General features: G+C 47.7%; 1 protein-coding gene across 6 annotated transcripts in view; it reads left to right on the top strand.

Moving 5' to 3' along the window:
• EPC1 (enhancer of polycomb homolog 1) overlaps window positions 1-27,566 on the top strand; it is a 387,306-nt gene that overhangs the window by 114,905 nt on the left and 244,835 nt on the right. For all 6 annotated transcript variants that reach the window (XR_004538164.1, XR_004538165.1, XM_033931500.1 and 3 more), the window contains one exon: window positions 27,142-27,301. Coding sequence is in view for 4 of the 6 variants with exons in the window: in XM_033931500.1 (XP_033787391.1) it covers window positions 27,142-27,301 (160 nt within the window). In the remaining 2 variants the exon portion in view is untranslated. The remainder of the gene's footprint in view (window positions 1-27,141; window positions 27,302-27,566) is intronic.

Raw genomic sequence — 27,566 nt, 5'->3', positions numbered from 1 at the left:
GAACCGGGGTCCTGCCTCTCCCTTCCTCTGTGAACATGCCTCTTCTTCCTCCCTTCTTGTCCAAACACGACCCGCCTCCATTCCATGTCCCAATGTGCCCCTCGTCGTCTTTCCCTCTGTTCTGCATCCTTAATTTGTTCCGCCTCCTGCGGTGTTTAACTTGTCTGGCTGGCCTCCTCCTTCCATCGCAGTTCTTTGCAAAGCTGCAGCTTGCAGCTGACACGGCAGCCTGACTCTTTGTGTCTCCCATGGGTGTTTACCTCCTCTGGCCGGCTCTTTCCTCCCATCGCAGTTCTCTGCAAAGCCATAGCTCACGGCTAACAAAACAGCCTGACCCTTTGTGCCTCCCTTGGGTATTTACTTCTCTGGCCGGCTCTTTCCTCTCAGTGGCACTTCTATTCGCGAAGCCGCAATCACTGGTTCCTGGACGAGCCTCGTTCATGAACCTGCGACTTCGTGAACAAAAGTGCTACTGAGAGGAGAGAGCCAGCCAGAGGAAGTAAATACCCACAGGAGGCACAAAGTGTTAGGCTGTTGTGTCAGCTGCGAGCCGCGGCTTTGCAAAGAGATCTGCAATGGGAGAAGGTAAACACCCGTGGGAGGCACAAATTTGGGATGCAGAATGGAGGGGGATGAGGGGCACGTTGGGACACAGGAGGAGGAGGGCCATGTTGGAACACAGAAGGGATGGGAGGGAGTACAAACTTCAGATGGATGGAAGGAAGAAAGGAGGGGAGGGAGCATGAACTTGGGAAATAGAATGGAACAATGAAGGGAGTGAGGGAAAAAGATGCTGAGGTGGGAAAGGGAATAGAAAGGGAGAATTGTTGGGCATGGTGTCTGAGAGGGAATAAGACAGTGCACATGGGGAAATGAAGAAAGAAGTGAATTGTGGGCCATAGAGAGGGAGAAAGAAATATTGGACTTGGTGGGTGAGGCGTGATACATGGAGAAAAGAGGTGAGAGGGAGAAATGTCAGATGTGGTGGTGGAGAAGCAATAGTGGGATGGATGAAGAACAGTGGCGGGTGTCAAACATTGGAATGCTCTGCCAGGCATACTGCGATTTTCTGTTGTAAAGATTAATTTTAAGAAAATATTTAAAACGCAGCTCTTTGTTAATGCTTTACTATGAAAATGTTGCTATTTCTGTTCTTCCTGTAAGATTCAGTGCTAATGAATATTTGGGTTTTAACTTTCTACAGTTTTATTGCTGAATGTTTAATTGATAATATGTTTTTCCACATCTATGCGACTAAAGGGCGATCAGTATATTATGCATGTAACCAACATGTTAACCGCATAGTTCTATGCGGTATATAAATTTTTAAATAAACCACCTATCTTTTCTTTTCTATTTAATCTACAGTACTTTTATTTTGAGGATTGTTTCTTTAATGCTTTTAAAGACTGTGTATTGTACAGGATCAGAGTTACAAACAAATTCAACAAAAGAATGGTTCAACTTGAGAATGGTTCTTAACCTGGGGGCTGCCAGTATTTACCGATTTAGCACAGTGGTGTAGGTTCTGCCAATAATGTGAGCTTTTTTAGGTTGACTGGCTGGTTATAGTCTGTGAATTGCAGTCTTCGATGTCTTTTACCACAGATTTTCCATAGGAATGAGTTCTGGTCTTTGAGATGGCCACATAAGGAAATGCCACTTTTTCATACTGAGCTGTTTCATTGTTGCTTTTGCTTTGTGCTTAGGATCATTGCCCTAGTTTTAAATTGGTGGCAGAGGAATACATTTTTCTCCAGGTTCTGCCTTTGCTTTGCATCATGCATCATTCCCTGTCCCTGGTACTGCCAGACGTCCCCACAAAAAAAATGCTGTCATCATGTTTAATTTATTTTAACACATGGTCCATTTAGAAGGGGACAGTCTGTTAAGACAGTGGCCCAGATTCTCAAAACTTTAACGCCATCGCTAAACTGCTAAACTGGCGGTTTACCTTGTATGCATTTAGCGGCAGATTATCAAAACAATCTCTGTCAATAGCGAGCTTTCTAGCAGTCTCTGACAATGTCACAAGTCACCTGGAATGCACTTCCAGAGGACGTAATAGGACAGAGTACGGTACTGGAGTTCAAGAAAGGATTGGACAATTTCCTGCTGAAGAAAGGGATAGAGGGGTATAGATAGGGGGCTACTGCGCAGGTCCTGGACCTGTTGGGCCGCCACGTGAGCGGGCTGCTGGGCACGATGGACCTCGGGTCTGACCTAGTGGAGGCATTGCTTATGTTCTTATGTTGACATACAAATGGGCTCTTCAATATTGAAATGAGCCCTCTGGTGGATTCTTAAAAATGCTGAGCCATTTTCTAAAAGCGGCATCGGCTTTTGGTGACAAAAATAAGCGACTGGCCCAAGGTACCGATCAGTGTCAAAGACTGCTAGAAAGCCTGTATTATGATGCAGCGGGAGAGATGCCCATTCTCCCGCTGCATCGCAACACCCCCCCCCCCCCTCTGGAACGGCAGCGACACCTCCCTGCAGGGGAAGAGATGCAGATTCTCCCCCACTGCCAAGAAATCTTGGCCCCATGCCCCTCCAGCTACAGTAGGAGAGATGCCCACACTCCCCCGCTGGCAAGTGACCCCCTCACCCGCCATAAAATTCCTTCTGCCCCTGCCCCCTCCCTCTTACCTCCAAATTAGATGCATGGAGGGATGCGGACTCTCTCCTCCCTGCTGGCTTGTGTTGTCGAAAATTGGCCTTCCCTTCCCCAGTGCATCTTGGGATGCACCGTGAAGGGGCTTGATTGGCCCGGATGCTCCATAGAAGGTTCTATTTTGGATGATGCAGGCTAGCTGGGAGGATGTAATCAGCGTCCCTCAGGTCATCTACTTTAGAGGTAAAGGTGAGGGGGCGTCGGAGGCAGGGGAAGGGGCTTCGGAGGTGGGGGAAGTGTATGGCGGGGGGTCACTTGGTAACGAGAGAGAGTGGGCATCTCTCCCAGTGTGGGGGTTGCGCGCGGCATTTCTTGGCAGCAGGAGACAATCGGCATCTCTCCCGGGGGGTGTGTCTTGGCAGCGTCGGAGGCTGTTTTTGTGTAGGGGGTTTTCTGCGCATGTACTCATAGCTAATACCAACGATGGGCACATTCAAATATAGCAAATCTTCACTTGTGTCTGCTGACCTCATTTGTATGCGTGATTTTTTTGAGAATGTCTCGCTTTTTTCAATTCACTATCAAAACGGCTGCATTAGCAGACAGTCGCTTTTTAACGCAGTTTGTTTAAGAATCCTGGCCAATGTTGTCTTGGTAGCTTCAAACTGTTTGTGCTGTTCAATGATGGACCTGACAGTGCCCTGAGGGATATACAAACAAACCAACATTTTTTTTATAACCTTTCCTCATTTTGTTTTGAATTCCCTTTTCCCAGAGTGTATTCTGCAGCTGTTCTCTGAGTGCCGTCAAGAAATATCTTTAAGTTTTTAGATTAGTTAATTGTGATTGGACACAAGTGAGCTCTATTTAAAATTATGATCTTATTGAGGCAATTTTTCGGAAACACAGCCAATGAAGGTTTGCTATGAAAAACAATATCAAGACTTTAAGCAATCAAGGGCATCAAAGGATGCTTGAACAGACTGCCAAGTTGCTTTTGGGTGATATGGTTATGGCCACATTGAAGGAAGGCCTGAGCTCCGGCAAAAAGTACTGTATTTTTCACTCCATAAGACACACCTGACCATAAGATGCACCCTAGATTTAGAGGAGGAAAACCCAAGAAAAAAATATTCTGAACCAAATTTTGCCTCTGAACTCAGCCCCCTAGAAGAATAGAGAAATATACTGCAGAAGACAGATTTTGATCACTAAATTGAAATTCTACCGTTTGTTGTCTGGTGATTTTTGGTTGCACTAGATAGTTATTTCTTTCTTTCCTTTCTTACTTCTTCAGGCCCAACAATTGTCTCTATTCCCTCCCCCTCACTGCCTTCCAGCCTTTGTCCTTCCTCCCACACCGAAGCCTGCATGCCTTCCTCCCTGCCACGCCGATTCCTCCTCCCTGGTCCGCCACTCGCCCACTGCTGCCACAACTCCACAAAGCCTTCCTCCCTGCCACGCCGATTCCTCCTTCCTGGTCCGCCACTCGCCCACTGCTGCCGCAACTCCACGAAGCCTTCCTCCCTGCCACGCCGATTCTTCCTCCCTGGTCCGGCAACAGACACTGCCACCACTGCAGATCGACCCCTCCAAGCTCCGCCACCCCTCCCTCCCCTGGAACCAGATTTTTTAGCCGGCGCCATAAGGAGCACAAAAAAACCCTGGTAAATCCCAACCTCCCAAATAACCAGAGGTTCACCTCCCAGGCCATACACCAGTGCCACTAGCACACCCGCACCAAGCTACACCCCCCTTCCCTGAATATACACACACCCCTAAACTTGCCACAGGAACGATCCTCAAGGCCCCACCCCAGAAACTGCAGCACTTTTCATCTCTCAGGAGCCTGAAGATCCCTCCACAGATCAAAAGCCGGCTCCTCTGACCAAAACGAGGCTCCTGCACTCCTGGACTGCAGAGCACACCCGATGCCACTGCTGACATGGCAGTGTCTGACTCCTGCTGCTGACGGGGCATAGCGGCTGCTGACTCCTGCGCACAACTTCATGAAGGACCGGCGGCTTGCAATCTGGCCCACAAGCCTTCTTCCGACATTAATTCTGACGTTAGAGATAAGGTCTGGGCCAACGATTGGCTGGCCTGGAACTTCTTTCCGATGGGAATTGACATCAGGGCAAGACATGTGGACCTGATTGCATACCGCCGGTTCTTCTCTTCCTTCCTGCAACAGTGAGCAAGTAAGAGGGTGGCGAGAGGATGGTGGGGTGGCGACGAGCAGCAACAGAACGCCGGGAGGGGGGGCTACTTTGAGGACAATGTGGGAGTTATTGTGAATAACAAAGGTGATATGAGAGGCTCTGCAATCATAGGTCCTGTGGCAAAGGAATGTGCAGACTTATGGCCCAGGATTGCATCCAATGCCCTTCATGATCAAAACAACTACCCCACCCTTTTTCAAAGGATTCGAAGAATAATAGACTTGATCCACCCATGCAGTGCAAAGTTTAGAGTGCTCAACATCCATGAGCTTAGTCTTTGTAAGCAAGCAATGTCTACTGCCCTTTTCAACTGAGAGGTGATACCAGAAACATTACAGGTGACTAATTTAAGCTTTGAAGAAACCAGTTAGAGAAAAAGCCAATGAGAGATACACATAGAAAAGTAAAAGTAATCATGGGCTCCAGATGCCTAGCCCTCACCTGGGGCAAATACTCCCACTCCAAGTCCCTCACCCAATATCCTACAAGGCATTTCTAACGAGGCAGGAACCATAACACCTAAGTTATGACCTAATGTGACCTGCTCCAGACCTCACCCATCCCCAAACGGCCAGACATACAACCCAGACACACACAATCAGCCCGCCCATTCAAACCCTATCAAATTTCCAGCCGTCCCCATTTAAATCATATATGCACCACGGGCACTTGCAAATAATAAAGGATGAATGCACCACAGAGGTACTAGAATGGGAAACTGAATATAGACAATGTGGAAGTACCCTCAGCAAAAATGGGTACACCACAGAGTCCAAAAGATCATAAGGAACCCACCCAGAGCAGGAAGCATCCAAACTAATCCATAGGACAAGAACAGATGAAACATAAGTGCCCCAGCATGATGGTTCAAAGGGGCAGCAGAACCCTGCATATGTAGGGACAAAATATCTTAATTCAAAAAGTAAATGCCAGTGTCCCATTGTTGGACCAGTCCCTATTATATAATCCCACACAAGCATCCACAACACTCACAAATTCCCACCTACCCTACCCCATTCCACTTAAACACAAGCAAGCACAATCAAACTGTACGAGTGCCCTACACCAGTGGTTCCCAACACTGTCCTGGAGGACCACCAGCCAGTCAGGTTTTGAGATAGCGCTAATAAATATGCATGAGAGAGATTTGCATATAATGGAGGTGACAGGCATGCAAATCTATTCCATGCATATTCATTAGGGCTATCTCAAAAACCTGACTGGCTGATGGTCCTCCAGGACAGGGCTGGGAACCACTTCCCTACACATACATCAACCCAGCCATATACAGCCAAAAAGGACCTCACATAGGCCTCTAAATTCACCATGTGGGAGCCAAAGAGCAGCTTATCAGTCCACCGATGCAGTGGTATTCTGAGTCATGGTTTTAAGAAGTCTCTGGCCACTGAATCTGAGGTAAAATATCGCCACCCTGTAGAAGTGAATACCCTCACAGTAGCTGGATAAGACAAAATAAAACTTAACTTTCCGCTGATAAAGCTGAGCGCAGATGGTGGAAAACTGGCGCCATTTATCCAAAAGCGCAGATGAATAGTCCTGAAATACGTGCACGTGGCTGCCCTCATAAGAAAGCGAGTCCCTCTGAAGCTTATATTTCTGTAACAGGGCAACCTTATGGGCATAGTTGTGTACTTTGGCGATGATAATTCAGAGCCTCTGTCGGTCCTCAAACTTGCGTCCCAGTTGATGAGCCCACTCCAAACTTATAGGACCCACACCCGCTGGCAATGGCAATTCTGCATGTAACCATTGTTATCCCAGGACAAGCAGACAGCCTATTCTCACATGTGGTTGACGTCATCCACGGAGCCCGGATGTGGACAGCCTCGCAAGCAGGCTTTCGAGTGCCTTCCCGCCCAACACAGGAGACGTCTCAGTTTTCCGCGGAGCTGAGAAGTCTGTCTTTGACGCTCTGCGGTGAACTTAGTTTGCTTTGTGCCTTCTCTCACTGCAGCTCGTGTTTTATTTGTTACCAGGTCGCTGTGGGTTTTTTTTAGTTACAATACTCCCCTCATTCACGGGGGTTCTGTTACAGGAACCCCCGCGAATCTTGAAAAACCGCGAATATGGTTTTTCATGGGGGAGACTGAAGAGGGCAGCGGGAGAGGCAGGAGAAAGCAGCTGGAGCGCTGGCGAGTGCAAGAAATCACTCGCTGTATGCTCCGACCGCCTCTTCCTGCACTAAGTCGGGCCTTACCAATCAGGAGCTGTGTGTCAAAACAGCTCCTGATTGGCTAAGGCCTGACTTAGTGCAGGAAGAGGCGGTTGGAGCATAAAGCGAGTGATTTCCTTCACTCGCCGGTGCTCTGGCTGCTTTCTTCTGCCTCTCCCGCTGCCCTCTCCTTGTTGGCGGTTCACGGTTGGAAAATACCGCGAATGACTGGAACTGCGAATGACCGGGGAACACCGTATTGTGTAAAAAAAAAGATTTTATTTTCTTCGGCTGACTGATGGCCCTGCCGCCCTCCCTCAGCCTGCGGGCTTCAATTTTGTGGCGGCTATCTTTCCTTCTATGTCCCGACCGGTCACGGGCTTCAAGAAGTGTAGCCAGTGTTAGTCCTCAAACGTCGTCGACTTCAAGTGGAGAAGATTTTTAGTGTGGACATCCCTGCTGTACCCTCGACCTCTGACTTGGTCAAGCCTGCTGCAAGGTGTCCTCCTGCCTCCACAGCTCCAACCTCAAGTCTCATCAGACCTTCCTCGTTTGGAAAGTCCTCGACCTCGAGTAAATCTATCAATTTTTCTCCTGAGCTTCCCTCAGGTCAGATACCTCAGCAGATGGTTCCAGCGGTGGTCCTCATGCATCACTCCTCCAAGTCGAAGCATGCTTCCTCTGCCACCTCAGAGCCTTTAGCCTCAGCAAGTGGTCCAGTTTCAGACTCGGATCCACAATTGCAGGCTACCATAAGGACCATTCTAGAGCGGGAATTTGTTCAGTTACTGAGCAAATACAGTACTGCCTCGACTCTGCTTCCTGCAGTCCAGCCTGGGCACTCAGCAGGCTCGCAAGAAGTCGAGTCCTTGCCTGTGCCTCGAGCTGAATCTACACTCTCTATGCAAGGAGTCGAGTCTTTGGGAGTGCTTCGAGATTCCTCGATCCAAACCATGGGGTTTCGATCTACAGCTTCCAGCCCTATGCTCTCTCCAAAGGCATTGCCTGTTTCGAGGCACAGGGCGAAGTTTTGACCTCACATGAGACCTGTTCCAGGCAGCACTCTTGTTGCTAATCGGGGCCCTCATCGAGGTGGAGGTCTTCTTCCAGCTCTTCGAGGCCTCCAACTCCTCGATTGAGGACATCGATTGCAGAACCCGAGGGCTCAGCTGATTCCAATGCCTCATCCCAGTCTGTCTATTTACTGGGATACTAATACTCCAGAGAGGCCTCGCCTTCGTTTTCCACTCGAGTCGCCTCGAGGTAATTGAGTCCCTCTCGATGCCATGCTCTGGCAGATCACTTGTCCTTTTCCTCCTTCCTCTGTCCGAGGGCTGAGGACCTGGACCTTGAATTGGACGCTGGATCGAAGTACTCTAGGAGTAATTAGAGAAAATAAGTATGCCTCGACCTCTCTCAAGCTTCCTCTTAACAGCCTTCTGTCTCAGACTTTCAAATGAAACCTGGATCTCCTTATGCTTTCCCTGCTGTTCCAGGCAAGCTGGAATACAAGGTGTAATGCCACATATCTATCTAACAAGGGTGTGCAATAGTAGCATCCAAAGAAAGCATCAGAGGAATATGATATTTTATTGCCATCTGTCCCTCACAATCAGGAACCTTTTTCGTATGATGGGTCAGTACAGTCCATGGGCTTCCCTTCGCTGCAGCTGGATTCTAAATTCTAGAATGTGACTCTCAGTCTTATATAGCATAAAAAAATGCTGAATTAAGTTGTTCTCACACACATACACTGCTGTTCCTGCAGTAAACAACAGGTGTCTCACTTATCTCACAGCTGGAATGTTAATTGCGGCTCGAATTCTATTCCTTATCACAGTTCCATGAGAATCCTTCCTTGGTAACAAAGTTAAAAGCAGACATGAAACAGCACAGGAAACTCCCATAATATGCTCTCACGAAAACAAGTTGAAAGTTGGAACAGATACAGAGAGCTAGAACAAGAATTGAAGCAGACATGAAGATTCCTATATAAGTTGTGTCACATGCGCCATGCCCTGGCCATAGGCATAACATTCCACCCCTGAATCTTCAGGTTTGCACTTCAGTATAAGAAGCTATACGAACGGAGGGGGTCATGGTACATTTATATACACAGTAGGTAAACCCACAATTGAAAAAGGTTAACATCAAAATAAACAACATAATAGTTGCTGAAATATAATCAGTCACTGAATGTAACATGTCACCCAAAAAATTTATGTTGTAACAGAGTGAGATTACGATATTGGTTAGCTTTAAACAAGATATCTACATGCTGAATTGCTCAGGTATTACTATCTAGAGCATATGGCTTTAAAATACTGTTATTTACAAAATGGAGCATAATATCATATTTCAGAGTAAGCTCTTGGTTATGTATAGTGTTGGGAAGTCACCTTCTTTCCCAGTGAAAGACATCCACCACTCTTCCCCCTTACATGTGGAAAGATGGTGTACTATGGAAGCATTTAATAGTGCAAGAGCATTTAGGGTCTATCTGCATCAACATTCTAATTTCAGATTGATATAATGTCCCCTAGGCCGCTACTGACATTGGTTAGGCCAGCTGAAAATTCTGGCTGCTAACATCTCCTTTTCTGTTTTATGCTTTGAAATGAGGCAAGCTTGCGGTACATATGGACCTATACTTCTGCAACTGTTTCGTGAACAGCCAGTTTGCCCTTCGCAGATGCCTCTTGCTTCCAACATTATATCAGCACGTCCCCTTGTCTTGCACAATCTCCAAGCTATGAAGATAAACAGTTCCCATTATGAGTTCAAACCTCTGTCTTAGGTTGTACAGTCATTTGCGTGGGGAGGTTGTACAATCATTTGGGTGGGGAAACCAAATTAGCTACATCTTACCCGTCTTTGAGCAAATGAACGAATAAGGGATGAAGAAACTTTCTCAGGAGGTTCAGGCTTAAAGGTATCAAGATGCCATGAGCATGAGAGTATGGGATGGGGGATCATATATTATATCTGACCCTAGCATGTGATGCAATAGGCCATGCCAAATCAACCAAATTAGAACCCAATTTGCCAAATTAGCAAGTGTCAGAGAAGATCCTGGAAATTCACATATAAAATTGAATGTGTAGTCATTTTACAGCAAAGGAAAATCATAACTATACATAACTATACACACTTGCTTCGCCGGGACAGAGAGGGTAGGAAGGGAGGGGGTGTAGCATTATATACTAAAGATGACATTAAGGTCACGAGAATCTCAGATGTCCAGTATACTGGGGAATCCCTTTGGGTTAATTTGGCCAGAGGGAAGGACAAATGCTTGTATCTTGGCGTAATTTACAGACCCCCAAGACAACAGGATGACCTGGATATGGAAATAATCGAAGATATAGAAAATATCACCTTGCGTGGGGACACAGTATTGCTAGGTGACTTCAACATGCCTGATGTGGATTGGGTTACACTTACCTCTGCTTCCGGCAGCAGCAGGAGGCTATTAAACTCTATGAAAGGAGCAAGCCTCAGGCAACTGGTGTTGGAACCGACAAGGGATCAGGCAATACTGGACCTGATACTTACCAATGGAGAAAGTGTCACAGAGGTCTCGGTGGGCGACACATTGGCCTCCAGTGACCACAACATGGTATGGTTCAATATCAGGAAAGGTTTCACTAAATCTACTACACTAACCAAAGTCCTCAAATTCAAGGACACAAATTTCAAAGAAATGGGAGACTTCGTTCACCAGGCGCTACAAAGCCAAGAAGAAACTGATAACGTGGAAGACATGTGGTCGACTTTGAAAGCAACCATACAAGAAGCAATAAACCGCTATGTAAAATCAGTAAGTAAACGGCGAAGGAACAATAAGCCACAGTGGTTTACTGCGGAGATCTCAGACCTGATCAAGGAGAAGAAAAAGCATTCATCTCTTACAAACAATCAGGGAAGCAGGACTCTAGAGCAGACTACCTGGCCAAATCAAAAGCCGTCAAAACAGCAGTCAGGGAGGCTAAATTCCTCATGGAGGAGTCTCTAGCAAAGAACATCCAGAAGGGAGATAAATCCTTCTTCAGGTATATCAGTGATAGAAGAAAAAACTCAGGCGGGATTGTACGTCTTAGGAAACCAGACGGAGACTATGTGGAAAAGGATTCGGAAAAAGCCCAACTATTAAATGAATACTTCTGCTCAGTCTTCACCCGAGAAGCGCCAGGGCTCGGCCCTCAGCTACAGACAAGGGTTGGCTCAGTTGACCCGTTTAGTAACTTTGAGTTTACGCCCAGCAGTGTCTACGGTGAGCTGTCAAAACTCAAGGTTAACAAAGCAATGGGGCCGGACAACCTGCACCCCAGGGTGCTTAGGGAGCTGAGTGATGTCTTGGCGGAGCCACTGTCCGCGCTCTTCAACCTCTCCCTTAGTACAAGTAGCGTCCCGTTGGACTGGAGGACGGCTAACGTCATTCCACTCCACAAGAAAGGCTCAAAGATGGAGACAGCAAACTACAGACCAGTGAGTCTAACATCGATAGTGAGCAAACTAATGGAAACTCTAATCAAACACCAATTAGATAAGATCCTGGATGAAGAGAATCTACGGGATCCCCGACAACATGGATTTACTAAGGGGAGATCCTGCCAATCCAACCTGATCAGCTTCTTTGACTGGGTAATGGGGAAGCTGGATATTGGGGAGTCCCTGGACATCGTGTACCTGGACTTTAGCAAAGCATTCGATAGCGTACCACACCGCAGGTTACTGAGCAAGATGAGTTCTATAGGATTAGGTAACACATTGACGAAATGGGTTGGGAGCTGGCTTGGAGGTAGGCTCCAAAGGGTGGTGGTGAACGGCACCCCCTCCGAAATGACGGAGGTGATTAGTGGAGTACCACAGGGCTCAGTCTTGGGCCCAATCCTATTCAACATCTTTATAAGAGACTTGGCAGAAGGGCTTCGAGGTAAAATAACATTATTCTCCGATGACGCCAAACTGAGTAATGTAGTGGGCAAATGCACAACAGACGAAGATTCAGTGCCCGACAACATGATGCACGACCTACTCCTACTGGAGCGATGGTCTAGGACATGGCAACTCAACTTCAATGCCAAAAAATGCAAAGTTATGCACCTGGGCAGCCAGAATCCATGCAAGTCTTATACCCTTAATGGCGAGATCCTAGCAGAACGAGACTTGGGGGTAATCGTCAGTGAGGACATGAAGTCTGCCAATCAAGTGGAGCAGGCTTCGTCCAAGGCAAGACAAATCATGGGCTGCATGCGAAGGGGTTTCGTCAGTCGTAAGGCGGAAGTCATTATGCCATTGTATAGATCCATGGTGAGGCCCCACCTGGAATACTGTGTGCAATTCTGGAGGCCGCATTATCGCAAGGATGTGCTGAGACTGGAGTCGGTGCAAAGAATGGCCACCCGGATGGTCTCGGGACTCAAGGATCTACCATACGAAAAACGGCTTGACAAATTACAGCTATACTCGCTCGAGGAGCGCAGAGAGAGGGGGGACATGATCGAGACGTTCAAGTATCTTACGGGCCGCATCGAGGCGGAGGAAGATATCTTCTTTTTCAAGGGTCCCACGACAACAAGAGGGCATCCGTTGAAAATCAGGGGCGGGAAACTACGAGGTGACACCAGGAAATTCTTTTTCACTGAAAGAGTGGTTGATCGCTGGAATAGTCTTCCACTACAGGTGATTGAGGCCAGCAGCGTGCCTGATTTTAAGGCCAAATGGGATCGGCACATGGGATCTCTTCACAGGGCAAAGGTAGGGGAGGGACATTAAGGTGGGCAGACTAGATGGGCCGTGGGCCCTTATCTGCCGTCTATTTCTATGTTTCTATGTTTCTATAATAATCACATAATCAAAAAAGATATAATCAAATGGTGTGGTGTCTAAATGTCTGCTGGAACTTCTGCAAGAGAGAACCAAAATTCATGCTAAACAGACAGACCTAATAAAAAAAACACCGGGATAGAGACACAATATAATTCTCTATTCTGTTCCTCTCTTCCACCCCTGCTAATCCACCGAAGTAAAATAAAACTATCATATACCACTGTTTTCAATTCTTTTTCCAAATTCCCTCTATTATTTATCAATACAACAATTTTCCTCTGTTAGGGGTTGTTTGTTTTTTGCTTCTCACTGAAAGCAGGACAAAGGCACTGGTTCGCAGTGTAAGTATAAATCTATAAAAATCAGAATTTAAAATACCATGTCAATTATAGATGTGGAATATTCTATCATAGTTATCAAAATATTCAGTACAACCCTTTTGATTTTATGAGGTGTTTGGTACTTCGGTTCAAGCATATAAATTAAATATACTAGGGAATGAGTGAACTTTTCCTTCTCTCTCTCACATTCTATCAGTTTAAATGGGAAGCAAGATAAGACTCCTAAGGATTTATGACATAGGCAAATAAATTGCACATATGGTCACACACAAAAACGTCTAAATCTGGTTTCCGATTACGTTGAGCTCTGTTTTACTCATTAAAGCATCAAATTGCAAAGATCTCTACACCTTTAGTTTAAAAAGGCTATTTATAAGGTAACACCTCTAGAATTTGACTCATGCAAACTCTCAGAACCTTGAAATGTGTTGAATGCCTGAAAGAATGGGGTTAATACATCCCTTTCACAGGCAACTTAATGAAAAAATACACCTGAAATAAAACAATTTTCCCTAGCAACAGCAGCAGCTGAATCCAGAGACCAATGGGATAGCTCACATCTACCAGCAGGTGGAGATAGAGAAACTGATTAACAGGTGGTCCTATTGGCTGACACTCCTCCTGTATCTCCAGTATTCTCTATCTCCCAGCAGGTGATAGTCGCTATTCAACTAGCTCCTGGAATTTGGCTGTGACTAGGCCTTTATTTTCTCCTGTTGAGACTTTCTCTTCAGTGAGCTGGCTGATTTATTTCTCCTGTTGAGATCTTCTCCTCAGTGAGACAGGGGTGTCCAGCTGAACGGTGCCAGCTTTAGAGGTTACACTTGGGCCCTCCCTTGTCCCTGCCTCACCCTCCCTCCGATGATAGAGGGTCTGCCTTAGTCCCTATTTTTTCTTCTTTCCCTTACAAAAAAAAAAAAAACGGACTCCCTGCAGCTACATTTTTGCCTTGTTAGTGCTGAGCAGCCGGCGTTTCCCAGCATCTCCCGGCTCTGTGCAATGGGTTTCTGCCTTGTTTATGATGAACGACCGGAATCCACCGGCACTTTCATTCACCTTGTGGATCTTTTGGCGGTTGCTGTATGCAATGCGGGATCGACGTCGCGGGAGTACAGCCGCTGTTATTTTGTGTTCTGGAATCTGGGGTTTCGGTTGGGCAGACCTGAAGTTTGGTCATTCGGGGGTGCATGTGTGTGTTTGTCTTTGGAGGGCTCCAGTTTGGTCATTGGCAAACTGTTTGGTGGCCACCATTTTTTCCCGCGTGAAGACGGTATGCGCTTCATCTTTTCTGCGAACGGCAGGCTGTATTTTTCAGCGGGATGGTGCTCTTGTGCTGTCGGCAGTGCCACAGCGTTTCCTGCAGCTGTACATTTCAGCCGGACCGAGCCCCTTCGCTGTCGGCAAGCTGCAGCGTTTCCTGAGGCTCTGCTTTTCTGTGGGCCGACCTCCTTTGCTGTCGGGGGAGCCGCGGCTTTTCACGAGGCAGTTGTTTTTGGCGGGCAGTTCTGCTTCACTATCGGCAGAGCCGCAGTATTTCCCAGGGCTCTCATTTTCGGCGGGACAAGGAATCTGGGTTGTTGGACATGGATACGGTACACTTTTTCTGCTTAAAAAAAAAAAGGAGCAACTGTATAGTGAAAACACTCCATATGGCGCGGTTTGTGTGCTCGGGGAGTATTTCTTGCACTTTCCCTGCTGTTTCAGGTGGTATGCGCCCAGCTCGTTAGCTATGTCAGGGGGTTGCAGAGTTAATTGACCTTGGTGGTTGCCAGCCCAGTGTGGTGGCCTTCTGCACCGGGTTAGCACACCGTGCGTCGCAGCAGCAGGCAGTACGCGCTTGAAGGTACGTTATGCCGGTTTCTTGTTGTCTCTCTTGAGGCCTGTATATCTAGGAGGCTTTGCCTGCGTGGGTGTTTTCTTCTCTGGTTCTCTGGATGAGTTGCAGATGGGTCTAAGGGAGACGCCGGGTGGCCGGTTGGATCTTCTCCTATTCGTATGGCAGGACTGGCTTCCTCTATTTTCGGATTGGCAGTTTCTCCCGGTTTCCGACTGCTTCTACCGTATTTTCGCGGATATAACGCGCACCGTTGTAAAACGCGCACAGGGGTATAGCGCGCATAAATCACGAAGATATGTAAAAAAAACTTTTCTATACCGCGCTCAGGCATATAACGCGCATGCTGCCCGACTCTCCTCTGGCCACCCCGACTCTCCTTTCGCTCTCCCCGACTCTCCTCTGGCCACCCCGACTCTCCTTTCGCCCTCCCCGACTCTCCTCTGGTTGCCCCGACTCACCCTGACTTTCGGTGCACTGCCCCGCCTCTCCGTGCCTGTCCCCCTTGAAGTCCTGTCCCCCCTTGAAGGTCTGCCTGTCCCCCCTTGAAGGTCTGCCTGTCCCCCCTTGAAGATCTGCCTGTCCCCCTTGAAGATCTGCCTGTCCCCCCTTGAAGATCTGCCTGTCCCCCCTTGAAGGTCTGCCTGTCCCCCCTTGAAGATCTGCCTGTCCCCCCTTGAAGGTCTGCCTGTCCCCCCTTGAAGGTCTGCCTGTCCCCCTTGAAGATCTGCCTGTCCCCCTTGAAGATCTGCCTGTCCCCCCTTGAAGATCTGCCTGTCCCCCCTTGAAGATCTGCCTGTCCCCCCTTGAAGTCCTGTCCCCATCCTGAAAGCCTGATGCCCCCCCTCGACGTCCGATTCTTCTCCCCCCTCGGCAGGACCACTCGCACCCCCACCCCGAAGGACCGCAGACTCCCCGACAATATTGGGCCAGGAGGGAGCCCAAATCCTCCTGGCCACGGCGACCCCCTAACCCCACCCCGCACTACATTACGGGCAGGAGGGATCCCAGGCCCTCCTGCCCTCGACGCAAACCCCCCTCCCCCCCAGCCGACCCGCGACCCCCCTGGCCGACCCCCACGACCCCCCCACCCCCCTTCCCCGTACCTTTGGAAGTTGGCCGGACAGACGGGAGCCAAACCCGCCTGTCCGGCAGGCAGCCAACGAAGGAATGAGGCCGGATTGGCCCATCCGTCCTAAAGCTCCGCCTACTGGTGGGGCCTAAGGCGCGTGGGCCAATCAGAATAGGCCCTGGAGCCTTAGGTCCCACCTGGGGGCGCGGCCTGAGGCACATGGGCCAAACCCGACCATGTGTCTCAGGCCGCGCCCCCAGGTGGGACCTAAGGCTCCAGGGCCTATTCTGATTGGCCCACGCGCCTTAGGCCCCACCAGTAGGCGGAGCTTTAGGACGGATGGGCCAATCCGGCCTCATTCCTTCGTTGGCTGCCTGCCGGACAGGCGGGTTTGGCTCCCGTCTGTCCGGCCAACTTCCAAAGGTACGGGGAAGGGGGGTGGGGGGGTCGTGGGGGTCGGCCAGGGGGGTCGCGGGTCGGCTGGGGGGGAGGGGGGTTTGCGTCGAGGGCAGGAGGGCCTGGGATCCCTCCTGCCCGTAATGTAGTGCGGGGTGGGGTTAGGGGGTCGCCGTGGCCAGGAGGGTTTGGGCTCCCTCCTGGCCCGATATTGTTGGGGAGTCGGCGGTCCTTCGGGGTGAGGGTGCGAGTGGTCCTGCCGGGGGGGGGATGTATCGGACGTCGGGGAGTCGGCCGGGCAAGAGGGCTTGGGCTCCCTCTTGCTCCGATCGTGGATGCGGGTGCGGGTGGGAGCGCGTGCGAGCGGTCGTTCGGGGTGGGGGTGCGAGCGGTCCTGCTGGGGGGGTGAATCGGGCGTCGGGCGGGGTGGGAACTATGTAAAAAAACTTTTCTATACCGCGCTCAGGCATATAACGCGCGAGGGGTATGCGCGGTACGTAAAATCACGTATAACGCGCGCGTTATATCCGCGAAAATACGGTAATCCCTTTTATTAGACGACCCAACGAACTGGCAGCGTGTGCGGTGCAGCTGCTTGTGGCCCGGGGCACCTGTTGGGGAACCTGGGAGGGGGAAGTCTGAGATTTTTTTCCCTGAGCCTACTTCTTGGAAGACCGCATCTTTCTCCTTTCTGAGGGGGCCTGGACTTCAGATTTCCATGCTTATCACGCTGGTTTCTCCTGTCGCCATTTTCTCACGGCACAGGCTAGACGGCCCCCCCCCCGACCAGACAGGAAGGGCTGTACAGCTCCTTTTCACCAGGAGCCAGTTACCTATTCTATCATTCGCGATGTGAGCTTTCTCTGATACCTGTTAGGATGCTGTTGTTTTCCACGGGGCGGTAGATGCAGCGTCTGGATTGCGTCTAGTATGTATTCACTTTATAGGACATACGTATGTCGTTCATGTTGCATGAAGTTAGTACTGTTTTCATGGTTCCGGTATATTCCTCTTTCCATGGTGAAACTTGATTTTCCTAGAAGAATCTTCTTGCAGATCCTACAGTTCTCATACTGCCGTTTCCTGACCTTCTGCACTTCATTCTGAGGGGATCTTGACTTCGTCCAATGACTCTTCAGGCTTTCTCCTGAGGGAGAAGACGCTATAATGTCAGGTCAGAGGGCTGTGATGATTTTTCTGGATGCTTGCAACTTTGCATCCTCCTTAGGTTTCCAGTTCGTTCTTGGGGTCTCTATGTTTTGTGTTTCTCTTTTCAGTGTTACTGGTCCTCAGGGCAGTTCTTGTAGTTCTTCGACAACCAAAGGACGTGGTTCCACATACTGCATGGTGCCCAAGCCAGGGGCTTTGGGCAGGCTGGATCCCATTCTGCTGAATTAGTTTCTTTGGGTTACACATTTCTGCAGAAAAACTGGGAGAATATTTACATTGTCCCTATGGACTCCGAATCGGCACTAGGTTTGCTTGCCTCTCTTTGAGCTGTGCTTTCGGTTTTGGCACATGCCATTTCACCTACCCAAGGCTTCAAGGAAATTTTGGAAAATGTGGGCAGGGGTTTTGGTGCTACCAGGTGGTTCACCTAATTTCTTCTTGACTGACTGCTTGATTCGGACGTCTTCCAGTCGGGCCATTTGACTGTCACGAAAAGGGTGGTTTCCTTTCCTCAGTTCTTTGGACATGGCTCTTCGAATTTGCACAGCGCTCTTTTCTCCTGTGCTGTTTATAGGTATATCGGGGAGATGTTTTTTATTCATATAGGAGAGAAATGTGTTTCTCCCAGAGACTAGGGCGATCGGTCACAGTCTCAGGTTTGCTTTCTTCTTCAGTCACCATGACCAAGAGTATGGGATTCTGTACAGGTTACAGGATCCCTGTTGCTGACTCCACTGGGAACTTCGGCTTGCATAATGCTACAGCAGTCGCTTTTGTTCCGGTGGTTCCTGGTACCTCAAGGTTCCAATTATTTGGAAGGCTCCTCATGCATCGCTCTGTATGATTTGGTGACTCAGCGAGATTTCTCTTTTTAAAAGCATGCCTCGGTCCTTGCTGGACTAGCTCGTGGCCGCCAAATATCCCAGGCTGTCGGGTTGGGGGTCTCGGTGCCTTCCATCCTCAGCTCCAGGAGTCTGGTCTTAGGCGGCGACTCATCTCTTGTTCATTCTTCTACTCTTGAGCATGGTCAGGCTGCCTTTCTGGAGTTTCGGACAATTCTTCCGGAATACCGCTGAGGGTCCTTTCAGTCAGTATTATGATGGGGGTATTTCTCTACAGCTTGGGCAGTAGGTGATGTACTCAGATGACAGGTAAAGTTGTTGTTCTTCTTCAATGGGTGGACCCTCATCTTCCTATTCTGTTGGCAGATCATTTTCAGGGTCAGGAAAACAGTTGGATGGACTTTCTTTCCGCGAAATCTGAGCATAGCCCATTTATTGCATGTTTCGGTGTACAGCGCTGTGTACACTCTAGAAAGTGTACACGTTTGTAATATTGAAATCTTCTACCTCCTGGATATTGGGAATTTTGGCTCAGGCGTTCCAGCTCTTTTGGTGGACGTGAGATCTCCTGGAACTAGACCTCATTGCCTCGTCTCACAATTCTCTGATTCCTAGCATCTTCGGCGGGCACAGGGAATGGGAGTTAGAGGGGGTAGCAGCGTGGCTTCTTTCTCACCTCTGGTTTCTCTTTTTCAGTGTTTTCCCCTGGCTGTTGATGGCTTGGATTTGTTGTCTCGAGCTCGCTTTCCGGGCACAGTCTTTGTAGAATCTCTGGCTTGGCTGCGCCATCCTTGCTATACGGATCTGATGAGTCTTTTGACAGCCGGACTACGTGTCCTGGTATCTCCGGATATGCTCCCCTAGGGTCCGATCAACATGGATATTCGTACTACTTGGGTATTACGACCTAGTTTTTGAGAAGTCATGACTGCCGTGTAAGGATTATGCGAAGCAGGTTGTTTCTTCTCTTGTCCAGGCACTACAGACGTCTTCACCTGTGGCTGCTGCTTCCTTTTGGAGGTTTGTTCCTTTATTGGATACTTCTCAACATTTGCACCCTTCTGGAGGTCCTTTTTGGCACAGGGTATTGCCGAGGGCTTAGCGTTCAATTCCCTTCAGCTTCAAGCACCATTCTTAGCTTGTTACAAGGGCGAGGTATATTGTTCTTCGCTTACTTCTCAGCTTCATATAGTTCAGTTCCTAAACTGAGTACGGTATATTCGTACACCTCTTAGTAAACCCGGAGTACAATCTTCAGGTACTTCTTCGCAGTTTACCGAAGGCTTCATTTCCTCCTTGTGCCGTTGAACAAGGAGTTTCTTGTGGCCATGGCTTCGGCTGCAGTTTTCTGAGTTGCAGGCCTTGTTCAGCGGGGATTCCTGTTTCTGATTTCCAAAACTGGGGTATCAGTTCGGACGGTACCACAATTCTTTCTATGGAGGTGTCATCCTTTCTTTTATGACACGCTCACTTTTCCTTCCTTCTTCCTGGGAGGGGAAATGGAGAGACGTGCTTTTATGCACTGCTTTTTTTTGGAAAGTGCGTGGCGTTCTCCGCGAGCAAGGTTTCTAATGACTTTTAGTTGTTTAGATCATCTTTTTGTATTCTTCATGGGACGCCTCAAACATATGGCGGCTTTCAAAGCCTCCCTTGCTCGATGGGTCCAGGAGGACATTCTTTACGCTAGCTTGATGGCAGGGAAGTGGTTGGTGAAAGAACTTCATGACCATTCCACAGGAGCGATGGCTACTTCTTGGACTCGGTCCAGAGGTTTTTTCCTTGGAGGAGTTTTGTCTCGTGGCTACTTGGTCTTCCGAGAGTGCCTTCTCTCAGCATTACTGGTTGGCTGTGGGGGCGCATGCGTTAGATGCATTTTGTGCTTCGGTTGTTGCGGAGGCGGCATTTGCTTCCCACCCAGATTGAAGATTGCTTTGCTACATCCCATTGGTCTCTGGATTCATCTGCTGCTGTAGCTAGGGAAGGAAAAATTATGTTCTTACCTGTTCATTTTCTTTCCCTTAGACGCAGCAGATGAATCCAGAGCCCCACCCTTTCTGGATATTGTCTGTCGGTTTTTTCGAAGTTTGTTATTGTTGAGGGTTGTATTCTGTATTGTTGCCTTTTGAGATTTGTTATGGGAAAGAAGTTTCTTCCATGCTATGCCTATTGATGGTTACGGATGCTTGGGCAAGGAGCTATACTGGAGATACAGGACGAGTGCCAGCCAATAGGACCACCTGTTAATCAGTTTCTCTATCTCCGCCTGCTGGTAGATGTGAGCTATCCCATTGGTTTCTGGATTCATCTGCTGCGTCTAAGGGAAAGAAAATTAACAGGTAAGAACATAATTTTTCCTTCTCTGGCTCCTGTTGCTCTCCACGCCCCTCTAGCCTATAAAGATCGGTAAATTAACTCCCTGTACTCTAAAGTATCTTAATTTAATTTAAATTTAACTATCTACCCTTATAAATTATATTTTAAAATTCCTCAAATGGCTAATGTAGTTGGAAAAAAATCTTACATCAGCCCCTCCCCTCCTTGCTCACCACAACTGAGAGTGAACCTCCTGCACCGTCTTTGTGTTAACTCTAAAATCTAAACCCAGGAAAAAGTAATCTATCCCTTCGCCCAAACCTAATTTTCCTTTTACATTAGCATACATATACATAATGGCACGTGCGCTAATGCTGTAACTATATATGTCTTGCTAAGACATATATATATATATATATATATATTATACTTATCATCAATAATAATAAAATGCTAGAGGCGCCTACGCTCTTGAAAATTCGTGAGCGCTGGCGCCCTGAGGTGTGCTTCTGTGGCAACATTCTAAACTTTAGGGCGCATCATCGGAGACAGACATGGCAGAGGAAATCGGCAGTAGAAGGCCGCGAAGCAGCGTGTTTAAAGTGCTGCCTATGCGGTTGGAGCCCCGAGGTTTGTCGGCGGTGGGAGGGTCATGAGCAGGACAACGGCAGTAAAAAGGGGGAGGGGCCGAACGGAGCAGGGAAGAGAAGGGAAAGGGGAGGTGGGGGAAAATGCTGCTACTGTTTCTGCACAGGAAAGGGGGGGATAGGAGGGAAATGCTGTTGCTGCTGCATAGGGAAGTGGGATGGAAATGCTGCTGCACAGGGAAATGGGGAAAAATGACAGACAGACAACGGGAGGGAGGGAGACAGAAAGAAAGAAAGGCACAGGGGCAAGGAGAGGAACAGAAAGACAGACAGAGGAAGGTGGCCAGAGAGAGAGTCAGCAGAAGAGGGAAAAGGGGCTGCTTAGGGGGAGGGGTGTGCTTGGGACAAACAGCTTTGCTCTGGGGGGGAAGACAGAAGGGGCCATGGAGAGACAGGAAGAGGGAAAGGGGGCTGCTTTGGGGGGAGGGGTGTGCTGGGGGGGAGACAGCAAAGTTAGTTCCTTCGCTTGTCCAGACTCCTCTATGGTGCAAGCCTATTGCACCTGTCTGACCCAGGGAGATCCTTAGGGAGAAAAGATTGGAACCTTCTCCCTAGCCTTCCTACCTGTCTGCTCTCAGCTGGTAGCTTTTCTACCTTAGGGACACGCCCTAACCTAGCTGATTCAGCAGGATACTGTGGAGCTCTTGAGTGCTTCCTGTGGTGACCTGAATATAGCTTGTCTGATAACTTTCTGGTGCTTTCAGGCTCCCCCTGGTAGTCAGCCTGCAAATCCTCCAGATCAGCACTAGGACAAACTTTGTACACTCCATTCCTGGGTTTTCTATGTGTTTTGGCTTCGGTCTTGACTGGAACCTTGGCACAGTGTCTGGCTGGTTACAATACGTTCCAGTTTAGCAGGAACTTCTGTCCAACTTTGTCTTGAATCCCTGGAGGGTGTTTTCCCCTATAACAGACTCCGGAAGAGCATTCCAGTTTTCTACCACTCACTGGGTGAAGAAGAACTTCCTTACTTGTACGGACCCTATCTATTCCCTTTCAACTTTAGAGAGTACCCTCTCATTCTCTCTACCTTGAAGAAGGTGAACCTTCTTTATCTACTAAGACTGTTCCCTTAATTATCTTGAATGTTTCGATCATGTCCCCTCTGTCTCCTCTTTTCAAGGGAGAAGAGGCCCAGTTTCTCCAAGCCCCTTAACCATTTTAGTCGCTCTTCTCTGGATGCTTTTGAGCCGTTGTGACTTTTTACGTTTAGCAGGATATCAAGTCTGCAATAAGCGTAAACTTTATGAGTATGGTTTTCAGCATGAGGAGTGGTAGAGCTGCTGCCTCTGTACACTGAGGTTTCATCCTTCATTGCCCCAGATTCAAAAATTTCACTGAGTTGTTGTTGATTATGTGCACATGCTGGCCTGTATGTCATTTGACAAAGATTAAGGAGACGAGTATGCTTTCTTTGCTGTAGGTTTTAATTCAGTAGTTTATCTATCTGTGGAATGTTTTTAATCTAGTTTGGACATGCTCTTTGAGATTTTTGGGGGGACAGCATTGCATATTTGGAGTAAGCTCTTTCTTTTCATCAGCTGGCTTTCCGAATCTGTTTCTGATCCCAGCTAGGTAAGCCATCCTTTTACAGATTTTGATATGTTTTTATATGGTCTGGTTTATTCAGATATTTTTATCCATCCAGATGCTTTTACAAACTTTGATAAACTTTTTATTGGTCTTTTATTCAGATGTTTTAATTAAATTCTGATTGTATATTTAATTTCCAAACCCATTTTCATTGATTCCCCCCCCCCCCCCCCGTTTCATCCCATTCTGTTAACATTTTTTTTACTTCCAACAGACATACATTTGTGATCCCTTTTGTATAATTTCCAACTTCTATTGTTTTAGAAAAAGTAAAATTACAAAAAGATGCATGATAACAGAGGTGAAAGTTTCTTCTTTGAGGGGGTAACCAGCCAGGTGGATAAAGGGGAATCCATAGACATCATTTACCTTGACTTCCAAAAAGCCTTCGACAAGGTGCCACACGAAAGACTGCTAAGGAAGCTATGGAACCACGGGGTACAAGGGGAGGTCCACCGATGGATCAAAAACTGGCTGGCGGACAGGAAACAGAGGGTTGGAGTAAAGGGCCATTACTCAGACTGGCAATGGGTCACGAACGGAGTTCCGCAGGGGTCGGTACTGGGACCGCTTCTGTTCAATATATTTATTAACGACCTGGAGGCTGGAACAAAATGTGAGGTTATTAAATTTGCGGATGACACCAAATTATATAGCAAGGTCAATAACATGGAGGAATGCGAAGATCTCCAAAAAGATCTGACAACACTGGAAAAATGGGCCAAAAAGTGGCAAATGAGCTTCAACATAGGGAAATGCAAGGTCATGCATATAGGGAAAAAGAACCCGATGTTCACTTACTAAATGGGGGGATCACTGCTAGGGGTGAGCAACCTTGAAAGAGACCTGGGAGTGATGGTAGACACAACATTAAGGCATCAGCGCAGTGCGCCACAGCCTCAAGGAAAGCAAACAAAATGGTGGGTATCATCAAGAAGGGCATCACGACCAGGACGAAGGAAGTCATCCTGCCACTGTATCGTGCAATGGTGCGCCCTCACCTGGAGTACTGTGTTCAGTACTGGTTGCCATACCTCAAGAAGGACATGGCGGTACTTGAGAAAGTCCAGAGAAGAGCAACTAAGCTAATAAAGGGCATGGAGGACCTCTCATATACTGACAGATTGAAAAAGCTGGGGCTTTTTTCCCTGGAAAAGCGGAGACTTAGAGGAGACATGATAGAAACCTTCAAGATCATGAAGGGTATAGAAAAAATTGACAGGGACAGATTTTTCAAATTATGGGGAACCACAAGTACAAGGGGGCACTCAGAGAAATTGAAAGGGGAGAGGTTTAGAACAAACGCCAGGAAGTTCTTTTTCACACAGAGGGTGGTGGATACATGGAACGCGCTACCGGAGGATGTGATAAGCAGGAGCACGCTACAGGGCTTCAAAGAAGCTTTGGATAGGTACTTAGAGGACAAAGGAATTGAGGGGTACAGATTAAGAGTAGAGGTAGATTATAGGGACAGGATTAGAGGTAAGTTATAAAATTAGTCAGGGACCACTGTTCAGGCAATAGGCCTGATGGGCCGCCGCGGGAGCGGACCGCTGGGCAAGATGGACCTATGGTCTGCCTCAGTGGAGGTAACTCTTATGTTCTTAATATAATAAGTTTGGTGCTAAGCAAAACTTTAGAAATGGGATTGGTTGAGAGAGGAGGAATCTGCTGTTTTACTTTTACAGACCTGGCTCCACTATACCTCCTCTACCCCAGTGAGCATGCTTTTTCTACACTGAGTTTGAGCTAGAGCTGCCACTGCTTTTTTGTTTGTTTCAGGTCTGTGATTCTTCTCCCCCACCAAGGATTGCAAACATTGGGTGTTAAGTAAACAAGAAAAGACAAACAGATGTCATCTGCCTGAATTTAGTGGTGGATTTCAGCTGCGATGGACTAACAGCCTGTTTGCAAACTTAAAATCATGAATAACACTTTCTGTAATTATGTGACAAAAATACATTGCAAATGTATAATATTGTTATATTAACGATAATTTAAGTTCATTGATGTAGATCAGTGGTATTCAACCCAGTCCTCAGGGACCACCTGCCAGTCAGGTTTTCAGGATATCCACAATGAATATGAATGAGGATATGCTGAAAACCTGACTGGCCAAAATCAAATCACACTTATCTTAAAAAATGGTGTTCATAGTAGTCTTCATCTTAGTGCTGGGGTATAGAAGCAGGAAACAACCCGTACAGTAGAGCCTGCGGTTGCGAAACAGGGAGCCCTGTTGGAGATTGTGGAGATACACAGCAAGCAGCAAGGAGTTTGTAGCCGCTGTGCCTGGCTCAGGCTCCACTGTGCGGGTTGTTTCCTGCTTTATACCCCAGCACTAAGATGAAGACTACTATGAACACCATTTTTTAAGATAAGTGTGATTTGATTTTGGAATTCTTTAAATATAATTGAAATTTGTATGATATTTTTCCACTTATCTTGAGAGTTTTTGAACAAGGATGTGTCTGCCTGCCTCAAAGTTGGTTTTTTGAGATGGGCAATGTTTTTGTATCCCTTTTAGACACTGAGGTCTTTTTTCCATCTATTGTGCATGAATGTCAATAGTGTGGGGGTCACTTGGATGGTAGTATGTGAGCAGTGATCTAAGAACCCATGTTATGTTGACACCAAGTGGTTAATTTGAAAATAGAACTGGAGAATCTAGTACAGTATAATTTTTAGCGTGCTCTGGGCCAAAGGAGAAATCTAGGAAACAGGGAAATCTTGTAAAAATGCTGTAGGTTGTGAATTGTAGCTTAACTATAAAAGCGGGAAGAGTAATACTTTCATTGGGGATATTTAAAAGGACCATACCCTTAATGAGTTTGAGATTTATTAATTTATAGCAAACTTTAACCTTTTTTTTTTCTGAAATAAAAATGGTCATAAGAATTGGTATGTCAAGCTACTTCATTTTCCCTCTGACCATGGGTGATTCAGATGCTATACAAATAGCACATCCTAACCATTACATTTTGTTTTTCATGTGAACCTTGACGCCTTCCTTTCTGTTACCCACTAAAACTGTGTTTACGTCAAGAGAGAAAAGTTCACATTTATAATAGCAGTAGCTAAATATATACTAGTCTTTAAGCCCGTTACATTAACGGGTGCTAGAATAGATGTTTCTGTCTGTCTGTCTGTGTTTCTCTCTCTCTCTCCTTGGCCTCTGTCTGTATCCTTCTGTCTCCCCTCCCCCCCACCCCCCCCCCCCTGAACAAAGCTGTCTGCCCCCAGGACACACCTCCCCCCCAAAGCAGGCCCTTTTCCCTCTCCCTAACTGTCTCTCCATGGCCCTCTTCTGTCTCTCCCCCCCCTCCCCAAGCAAAGCTGTCTGTCCCCAGCACACCTACCCCCAAAGCAGCCCCCTTTCCCTCTCCCTATCTCTCCATGTCCCCTTCTGTCTCCCCCCAGCACACCCATCCCCCCAAAGCAGCCCCATTTCCCTCTCCCTATCCATGGCCCCTTCTGTCTCACCCCAGCACACCCCTCCCCCCAAAGCAGCCCCCTTTCCCTTTCCCCCTGGCTCCCGGTATTGATTCCCTTCTTACCCTCCCAACATCCAGGCATCTTCTGGCCTGCTCCACTTCACCAAAGCAGCCTGCGATCATGGTGGCCGGCTTTAGCGAACCTCGCAGGCTGCTCTCCAACTCGGTAGCACGTTCCCTCTGAAGCGATCCCGTGCGTCAGAGGGAGCGTGCTACTGAAGCTGGAGAGCGACCTGCGAAGTTCTTTAAAGCCGGCCACGATCGCAGGCTGCTCTGAAGAGGAGGATCAGCGGCGGCAGCGGTGAATGAGGGCGGGAGGTGACACGGCGACTCCTTCTGCACGGAGGTGGAGTGCGGCTTGCGAGGTTCGCTACAGCGGCTGGCGAACCTCAGCAGGCTGCTTTGAAGAGGAGCGGGAGGGAGGAGTCGCTGGTGTCTTCTGCACAGTCACATGCAGGTGCAGTGAGGATTGGCACAGAAGCACACCTCACGGCGCCACCACTCACGAATTTTCAAGAGCGCATGCACCTCTAGCATTTTATTATTATTGATATATATATTTTTGTTTATAGCTTTTGGCTTATTGTTTTATTTTCAGGAACATCATCTCCAGAGAGCTATTTCTGCACAGCAGGTGTATGGAGAGAAGAGGGATAATATGGTTATTCCTGTTCCAGAGGCAGAGAGCAATATTGCCTACTATGAATCTATATACCCAGGGGAATTCAAGATGCCAAAGCAGCTCATTCACATACAGCGTAAGTAGTAGAGCAAAAGTAATTCAATTTTCTGAGCAGTTGCTTTGATATGCAGAATAGGTTTTTTTTGTTTACTCTTTTATTGATTTACAAGGATTGATGTTACAGTAGTTGTTACATGATTAGGTCTGTTATTATCAAGAACAAACAAATCAGTGTACTAAATTTGAAGTGGAGAAAATTATATAGGCCTGTTATGTGAAAGGATTTATTCTTCTAACTTTGGAGGTTACTCTGTGCTCAGAATTTGGCTTCCTTTTAGTGC

The sequence above is a fragment of the Geotrypetes seraphini genome, chromosome 2 (genome assembly GCF_902459505.1).
Source record: "Geotrypetes seraphini chromosome 2, aGeoSer1.1, whole genome shotgun sequence".
In the NCBI taxonomy this organism is placed as follows: Eukaryota; Metazoa; Chordata; class Amphibia; order Gymnophiona; family Dermophiidae; genus Geotrypetes; species Geotrypetes seraphini.
The sequence above is the reverse complement of the archived record's forward strand: the minus strand, read 5'-3'. Positions and strand labels throughout refer to the sequence as shown.